At 27.5% G+C, this 9,744-nt stretch overlaps 1 protein-coding gene across 1 annotated transcript in view; it reads left to right on the top strand.

Annotated features, from left to right (window-relative positions):
* LOC106681318 (legumain) overlaps positions 1–9,744 on the top strand; it is a 26,188-nt gene that overhangs the window by 12,527 nt on the left and 3,917 nt on the right. The window contains exons 4-11 of the mRNA XM_014421570.2: positions 262–343; positions 1,471–1,556; positions 1,713–1,851; positions 2,560–2,629; positions 5,445–5,566; positions 7,597–7,764; positions 7,976–8,095; positions 8,334–8,507. Coding sequence (XP_014277056.1) covers positions 262–343; positions 1,471–1,556; positions 1,713–1,851; positions 2,560–2,629; positions 5,445–5,566; positions 7,597–7,764; positions 7,976–8,095; positions 8,334–8,507 — 961 coding nt within the window. The remainder of the gene's footprint in view (positions 1–261; positions 344–1,470; positions 1,557–1,712; positions 1,852–2,559; positions 2,630–5,444; positions 5,567–7,596; positions 7,765–7,975; positions 8,096–8,333; positions 8,508–9,744) is intronic.

Below are 9,744 nucleotides of genomic sequence, written 5' to 3'. Positions count from 1 at the left end.
TTTAATAAATAAAAGAAATAAAAAAATTAAAAATGTGAGAATTTAGAAAAATAAGAATAAAGGATATAACAAGAAAATGGGCTTCTAAAATGCAGAAAAAAGTGAAAAGACAAAGTATTATGTGGATTTTATTATATTCAAAATGTTTCGATTTTTTTTACCGCACCCGGACCATATTCCTTTCATCTTTACACACGGTCAATCAATAATCTTCCATTAAAATTATTACTTTTTTAATAAACTTTATTTTAATTCTTTTAGAAATCCCAAGAAAGGAACCATCATCAACCGACCCAAAGGTCCAGATGTTTACCATGACGTAGTTATTGACTACAAAGGAAGCGTGAGTAATTCAGAATTAATTAAATTTTCTTAAACGTTTTATATATGTTTATATACAATATATATGATTTATTGTTTGAAAATGTAAATATATGGAGGGAGAGAGAAAAAAATACTATTTTGAGAAATCTTTAATTCGGGTTACTACATGTACAGCATAACTAATAAAACAATGTTTTTTGAATTTGCATATAAGTATAGTATAATTAATCTAAAATATATGATAGTAACATATTATTAATTACATTAATATATAGCATAATTTATTATATATCAATTAAATATATAATATATTAGTTAATAATAAATTATAAATATCCCTAATTATTGAATCGACCAATCTATTTAGTTCTCTAAATAATAGAATATAAAAACATGGTTCATGTTATGTATACATTTATTTTTAACCATATCATAAATAATATAATATAGAAAGGTGCAACAATAAATAACATCTGTGCACAGATGGCAAAATGTTCTGTCACTTTTTCCTAAAGAAAGTGGTTTTCACACTACGGAGTCTCATTCGTTGATGTTTAATAGTGGTAAATTTTTTTTTTATGAGGAAAAAAGGATAACAAAGTATAAAAAGTCAAAAGCTATAGAAATTCATGTTGGATAAATATGATTCACAGTTCGCCATCTTAAAAAGACGTGAATGTGACTTCAGGTAGATGCATCAGAAGTATGCATGTTTCAGTAATAAGAAGTTCGTATTTTATATATTTAAAAAAAAAATAGGAACTTGAATTTTCCGTAATTTTAATGGTTAACTTAGGACTTCATTATTGTCGAAATATTCTACCTTTTTTTTTTGTTTTTTTTTCAGCAAATAAGATTTAAATAATTAAAATAAAACGTAAAATTAAAACCATCTTCCTTTTCTTCTATTTGTGACCTAACTATAGTAATTTTAGTATTTACAGATAAGTCCAATTTAGAATATTAAACAAATATTAGATTTAAAAGTCATTGAAATCATGTCTGTTCGACCAAAAACGTTATCGACGATTTAATATAAATTAATTTAAATTAAAAACTGTAAATAAATTAAGTATAATGGGTAAATATTATATTATTATAGTAGGATTACCAAAACAATAATGATTTAATTTTATTTTTCTCCAGGCCGTAAACGCAAAAAATTTTCTGAACATTCTTGAGGGAAATGAAGCAGCCATGAAAAATATAGGAAGTGGCAAAGTGCTGAAAAGGTAAGAAAATTTTGAGATATACACAAATAAAAATTGAAAATGTCTAAAATTAATTTTTTTTAAAAAAACGGCCATTTAATCTGTTTTATCAGCCATATTCAGATAAAATTTAAAGTTATAATTTTATTCATGTTGGCTAACTTATTTAAATTTTAGCTCTGAAAATGACACCGTTTTCGTCAACTTTGCTGATCATGGGGGTCCTGGCATACTCTGTTTCCCAAGAACCACGTTAAAGGCCAACGAGCTCATTGCAACCCTCAACAAAATGAGCAAAAATAAATTGTTTGCCAAAGTAGGTAACAAGAAATATTATTTCTAACACGCTAATTATTATTTATTAATTATACCACCACATAACTTGAGGGATGATATATAGAGATGTCCCTTATATACCACAAGTTTTGTGAGGAACTACGTTTTGAGGTGGAATCTTGTGGCTCATTATTCAGTCCATGCAGTACGAACTTGGCATAAGGAATAAAAAATATATCTACAGATATGAAACTGAATCATATATAAAAAAAATGAATAAATAAAAATACTAGAGAAAAGTACAAATAAAATAAAACCGAATCAATACTAAAATGATAATGTTATTAATATCATTAAGATTCTTTACATTAATGATAACAATATGACATCGAATGTAAACAATTATTGTCATTTATTTTTTTGAACAGTTGTGGTAAATTAGTCATTTTTATTACAAAGGGTTGGAAAAAATGAGATACAAATTGTTGCATTCTGAAAATAAAAATGTTTACGTTCGTATTGACACCAAAAATAAAAGTTAATAAGAAAAATATTCTGGCATTGATGAAGATTGATATCGTACTAGCCACATTTTTTCAAAAATATATTTGCGATTGACTTTATAGGAATAAAAATAGCACATATATGTTTAATAATAATAACATATGTTTTAATTATAATAGCGCATATATTTTTCATAAAATATAAACATATTTTTATTTTATTAATCATATAAACTTTGTTCCAGCTGGTTCTGTACATCGAAGCGTGCGAATCTGGATCTATATTTGATGGTTTTATTAATCATTTAGAAAATGGTAACTATTTTTTTTTTTTTTTTTTTTTTTTAGATAAACCTATTCTTGATAAAAAGATACGTTTTGAATACTCTTTATTTAATCTGTTTAATTACAATTAGATATTTTCAAAATAAAAAAATCTTGTTTTTAATTAAAGGTCTCTTGAATATTTTCTCCGGTTATAAACGCTCATGCATTATAATGAGTTAATTATTTTTAACTATTACAATGATATATTTTAATCAGATCCTGAACGGATATCATTTTCTTTTAATAACAACACCTTAAAACGTAATAAAATTAATAAATTTGATTTAATAAATAATTGTAAAAGGCAAAATTTTAGAATCCAATTATATTAACATTGTTTTATTCGCCAGATTTTATCATTATCTCTAATAAACGTTTGATTTGCTGAAGTATTTTAACTTTTCGATATCTATAAACTCCCAAATTTTCTTTTTGTTTATATTTTGAGGCTAAATAACAATAAAATATGAGTTTTACAAAAACAATTTTTTTTTTTAATTTGGTGCCTATCACCTGTGGGTGGCAATAGGCACTGAAACACATTATTGATGTGGATTACGGCTATAATTTAAATACTTCTACTAAACATATATATTTATTTTGTTAATGTTTATACATAATTGAAATAAAATATGAATTTAGTGTATGTACTTTAATGTTTCGTTCCATAATTAGATAATCTCTAAAGTTTTGGGAAAAAAAGATATTATTGAATAATTTAAATATAATATTTTCATGGGAGAATATCTGTCATTTAAGGCAAATATCACACATTAAAATAATTTTGCGTTCAAGTCTTTTACTATATTTAATCTTGCTAATTTTTTTTTCTGAGACTTTTTTGTAATCACTAAAATTACAAATAAAATTTCTGATTGCCTTGAACAATATTGTTTAAAACATGACTTATTCTATTAAAATTCTTTACAATGTCTGGAGCCTTATTAAAACAAAGATACCGCCTTCTGACAATTTAACGATTGCGAATCCCCCGATAATTTAGTAATATTATTTTTTTTTTTTTGTCATAGCCCAAGTAGAATAATATTATTAAAATAAATACATTTGTGTGTATTCATACTGTATACATTTGTTCTTTTACTGGAGCAGTCCTCCATTCCAAGGACTGATTGATACATTATAATTGTGATTTTTCGTTGTTTAAATAGTGTTTAAATATACGAGGTGCTGGGGCGCACTTCGTTTACTGAATTTACGCTACAACCTTAAAACTTAATTAAAAACTAAATAAGTGTCTCTTTCACTGGTGGGACTCTCGTTGAAAAAAAGAAAAAAAAAGATTGATTCCCACTTGCCGTGAGAGCAGTAGCCAGTAAGAAATTACTGTGAATCTGTATATTTGTTTGTTTACATTTATTTATTTAAATAATCTCTTGACAATATTCACATGGTTTATACATTAGAACATTAAACTCTTTACAATTCAATTAATAAATCAAAATTATACGTTTTCAAGCATGGGAGTGCTCTCTGGCGGGAAGTGATAAAACTGTTGGTTCTTCAGCCCGCTCATAGATAGCGTTGTTAGATATTTACTAAAAACTGCAGTATATTTACTTTTGTCTTTAATACACGAATCAGATATTTCATCAAATTTACGATAAACCAAGTTGTAAAATCATGTTTTTTTTTTGTTAATCGTAAATAAAATACTTTCGATTATCCCTAAACAACGATTTATATTTCAAAAAGCATCTTTCAACATCACACGAACTAATTTGTGTATATTTAAATTTTAAAATATCTCAATTGCAGTCAAGGATCTCCAGAATCTTTGAAATTAAATTGCTTTTAACTTTAGGCATTTTTTGCTTACCTGGGACCGGGTCTAAACACCGTAAAACACTAAGAGTCTGGGATTGGGTACGTTTCGGGACTTTCGATATTCTGTGTTACCGATACTTGCGATACCCTAATTGCGACTAGAAACTTTCCGGTACCTCCGTCCAATATTCTGTGGTGTCAATACTTTCCTTCCGATACTTGAAATATTTGTGTAGATACTTTTTAATCGATACTGTCTTCCGACAATATCTGAGGTATCATATTTGATATATTTTCCACCATTATCGCTAACTCTATTTTGGGTCCTAAGGTTTTATTTGTCAATGTTAAGTATCAGAAGGAATATTGATACTTTTCATCGGATGCTATCAGAATATCGATACTTTCTATTCAATAACAACAGATATCGATACTTCAGATATAGTATCACAACGAACCTAAAACTTAGTCGGAGGGAACCAAGATATGAATGATGGATTATTTTTCAATTAGCAGGTTCAATTAAAACATCGGTTCATTGAATAATTTCATTACCACATACTCACCTTCTTCATCCATTCTTTTTTAAAGAAGATAATTATGATATATTGATTTACATTTAGATTAAATGAGGGAAAAATTGGTCATTTCTCAAATAAAATATTTATTTAAATAAATATTATTGATTGTTTATTATTATTATTTAAATATTAAATAAAGGGTTGTAACGTATGCCTTAAAGTCATTTTACCACAACTACTTATGTTAAAGAATCGATTATGGAGAAAAAAAAAATTTCCCCCCAAAAAATGTCGAGCTTTGAATTTATTTATATACAAAATCATAATTAAAACAAAAATGAAAGTAGATGAAAAGTTTAAATTATCCAAACTAGATATCGACTGAATTCAGGATTGGCTAACTATCTTATATATTTTAATAATGTCTTCCTACTTAATTTGGAAACGAGACGATATACTGCTCGTATAATTCTGTAGTGATTGATGATTTGTTTCAGTCTTTGTGTCCACTGCAGCAGGGGCTGATGAGTCTTCTTATGGATGGTACTGTGAAGATGAAAAATACGGCACATGCTTTGGTGACCACTTCAGCGTTACATGGATGGAACGATTGGATAAGGTAAAACATATAAAATACTTACATACATGCTATATATATGATATATTGAATCTTATTAATAGTGCACAATTAAATTCCGATTTGAATTCGCCTAGGACTGAACTCAAATTACTAATAAACTTTAACACCAGTCTGATTAAATTTACCAGCAATATTGAACTTATAAAGGTTGACTTATTTAATGTTTTTATATGATTTATTTTTTTATATGAGCAATTTTTGTGATATAATTAGTATTTAAACTTGTTTCCTTGAACACAACAACCTTTTTTATACTTATTTTTCATTATTAATGGTAATATTCTTATTATGGAATAACTGACGATTTATTATATTATTAAAGACAGAGGACAGGAAGAGTCTCTTCTCCTCCACATACCAATAATTTGAAATCCCGTAAAGTCGGGAAAATTAAGAACCTTTAATAGTTTAAAGGTTCTTAGTTTAAACTTTTAAACTAAGAAATTTTAATAAAACATTAGTCAAAGAGAATATTATAGTCAAAATGCCTTATAAATCTTTTTATAGGTGTCAGTTTTCCAAAAATATTTGGGAAAGGTCAAAATTCAGGGAATAATAATTTTTTTTTTCTGTTTTCCTACTTCGTGCCATATTCGAGCTTGGAGGGGAAATAATCAATAGTCAATTTAAATTCGGTCAAAATTATTAGGAATTTTGGATTTTGCCACTTTCCTAATTAGTTTTAGCAACGTCCCTGGTTACCTAATTCATTTTTTAAGTATTCTTTATGCATTATTTTTTGTTTGATTTATTTTTCCTATCATTAAAATAACGTAATACATAATAGCATATTTAGAATACACCAATTGATATTTTGAGGTTTTTCACAAAATATTTTAGATTTTTCATATTAAATAATCGTGTTTTTTGGACATAGGCACTAAATATAAAATAAATTGATTTATAGTTGTTTGGAGAAATTTTCATTTGCCAAATTCATATTCAATGTGAATATCATAAAAACTACTATTTCTGCGAAGATAAGTGTCATAAACTACTTTTTAGTAAGTTAAATTTCCTCTATTTTGAGTGTTGGCAGACATATGTGCGTCTTATGAATCTAAAGATATACTTTTCTAAAAATCCAATATCTTATACGAACAACAATAAATTAACATTTTGTGAGTTTATTTTGTCAAGTATCATAAAAACTACTACTCCTACAAAGATAAACAAAATTAACTATTTTGTAGTAAATACAAATAGCTTTAATTTGAGCGCTGGCAGACATCTGTACTTCCAATGGTTTCCGAAATGAAGTTTTTCATAAATCAAACTTATTGTCCGAACAACTATAAACCAACTTATTTTAGTAAATATCATGAAAATTACTATTCCTACGAAGGTAAAGGTCATAAACTTTTTTATAGTCCATAAAACTAGCTTTAGTTTGAGTGCTAATAGACATCTGTACGTCACATAGTTCCTGAGATATAGAATTCTCAAAATAAATTAACTAACTACTAATCTTTCAGTAGATTTTTAAGAAATTTTGCTTTTTAAAAAGCTATATCTCGAGAACTATTGGACGTAAATAGCTCTTTTAGGGCTAATATTTCAGAAAATTTACTCTTCTTTACGTACTGTTCTCTTAGATTTTCTAGTGTTGTTGGTAGTTTTTAAGATATAGAGTTCCTATTGAAAAATTAGTGTTTTTTTTAAGGTTTTGAAACTGCCGCCATTTTTTATTCCCCCTACCTATACTTGGCAGATTCATCAATTTTGACTATTAATTATACCTAGTTTTCATTAAAGTAATCAAAAATTGGGGTGAGATAACTGCCTTTTTTTTCTTCCCGGCTCTTGTACTATGAGGCGTAAGTGGATTCTCATGACAAATTTGTATAAGATGAGTTTACTTTGAGGGCTTAATATTTTTTTTTTAAATACTAATACATTCGTTTATATAATTATATATGTATTATTTGTAAGATTTGAAATCTAAATTATTATTTTATTCATTCTCGTTTCGTTTATACATGATCTCTTTAAAGTAATACATTTTTCAGGTTACTGCCAGCGAAACATTATTTGATGACTACAACGCAATTCGCACAGCAGTGAATGATAGCCATGTACAAGTGTATGGAGACTACAAATTGGGCTTTTTGAAAACATTTAGCACCGATGAAGTTAAAAATGAAGAATACCAAACAGAATACTCAGAGTCTAATCAGGTGACTGTTGCTCCTATTATTAAAAAAATAGAAGATAATTTAACTTTATACTCCAATATTTAATTTTTTTTAATTTAATACCTTATTAGTTATATCAGTAATTCTATTTTCATTGAATTCATATTTCCAATTAATAAGAGACCAAATTATATTTATATAGCAATAAATGCTCATGTGAAAGTATAGACATTAAAAAATTCTCTTATTTTAGGTAATTAAAGGTGTCGATAGCAGAGATATACCAGTGTATTTAGCAAGGAAGGCATTGGAAAATGCAAAGGAACCTGGAAGTATCATGGTAAAAAAAGAAAAACTAGAAAAAATGATTCAAGTAAGTTATCAACAGTAAAAATTATAGTAATGTCATTCTTGAAACTATAGTCAAAGTTCAGCAAATAGTAATGTTTTTAACTAGAGTAATTTTTGTTCTCTGGATCGATGTACCAGAACGCCGTTCCGGCGCGTTTCGCTTAAAATCTAGCCATTTTTTTATGTCTATATATGTTTACATATTGCACTGTAAAAAGACTGATGTAAAACGAACAATATAATCACTGATTTCTTTCTAGGCTCGTGGATTTGCTGACAACTTGATGTCTAAAATTCTTGAAGTGTACACTGAAGGAGACATTGATTCACAAAAATATTTAGAATCTACAAGATTGAAGCTTAACTTGGAAATGTTCTCCTGTTACGACGACTTGCTTAACGCTTTTGAAACTAGCTGCTTCAGTATTCCTGAGGTAATTTATTTATTTTTTTAAGTCCATATTTTTGTATCACAATAGATCACTTATCATTAGAGATTTTTTAAATATATTATCAATATCGAATAGTTTTTAATACTTTTTTAAATGTAATGATAAATATTGTACTAAACATTCTATTGAAATGTCCATATAAGTAAGAATGGAAATGTTTTTATTATTTATGTATATGTATATGGACACAGTTGAACAAAGTTTATAAGCTTGACAAATGAATGGTTCTGATTGGTCCCACAATTTGAAAAATAAACTTCTCAAGGGTTGGAGGAGGGGGAGAGTTATTTCTATTAAATTCTGGATCCACAAGTTTCTCATTTGCCACAAATCCGAGACTAATAAAAGCCTTTGGTAAATAAAGTAATGAACGTCCGTTTTCACACGCTAGTGAGTTCCAAAAATTCTATCATGGCGGACATCAAACTTCTGTTAGCTATAACTTTCAACTTAAACTGTTTTCATAATAAAATGAAAATATTCAAAATGAAAAGAACTGTAAACATCGGCAAAGAAGATGATTAATGAAAAAAAAATCGTAGAAATGGTATCAGATAACCTTTAAATTAAACTTCCGTTCTAATATTTTTATTTAACTATCCGAACATTTTTCTTTTTTTTTTTATATATATATAAATTTTTAAATCTCTTATTAAACATCAAACATTGACACACATTATTGTTAACGACACCAATTATGGGACCCGGTGTTTGAGAAAATTGTTTAATTCTTTAAATTATGGAGAACACATTTTTGTTCTTTGTGTATAAATATCTGTCTTGCGAGTTATCAAAGAACACTAACTAAGCACAAACTTTGATACATCACTAACGCTTGTTCAACATCCCTTTAGCTATGGGCGCTTTTTGCAGCATGCTGGTCTAGCTTGCGGTAAAGCATGCTTTATATCCAGTACACTTTTTATCGCATGCCTTATCTCCTTTCCACACACAGAGGCTTGCCCTCACCTATAGGAACAGTTTTCTTGGTAGAACACGTGCGGCGAATGTTGTCATAGGAAATTCTAGGGGAAAATAAAGAAGAAGAAGTAACTGAAACTTGTTAGAACAGATTTTTTTTTTAATTAGAAGGAATGCTATCATGCCTGACCTTCGAGATGAGCAAGGCTTTCTTTTTTAAAAAAACTATTCTGATCTCAGAAAAGAATTTCGGACAAGGTTTAAAATATGTTGAACTTTTTTTTTTTTTTTTTTTTTT

Source organism: Halyomorpha halys, unplaced genomic scaffold, assembly GCF_000696795.3.
Source record: "Halyomorpha halys isolate HHAL.00 unplaced genomic scaffold, Hhal_1.1 Scaffold326.1, whole genome shotgun sequence".
NCBI classification, from domain to species: Eukaryota; Metazoa; Arthropoda; class Insecta; order Hemiptera; family Pentatomidae; genus Halyomorpha; species Halyomorpha halys.
Note: the sequence above shows the minus strand (reverse complement) of the source record. Positions and strands in the feature narration are given on the sequence as shown.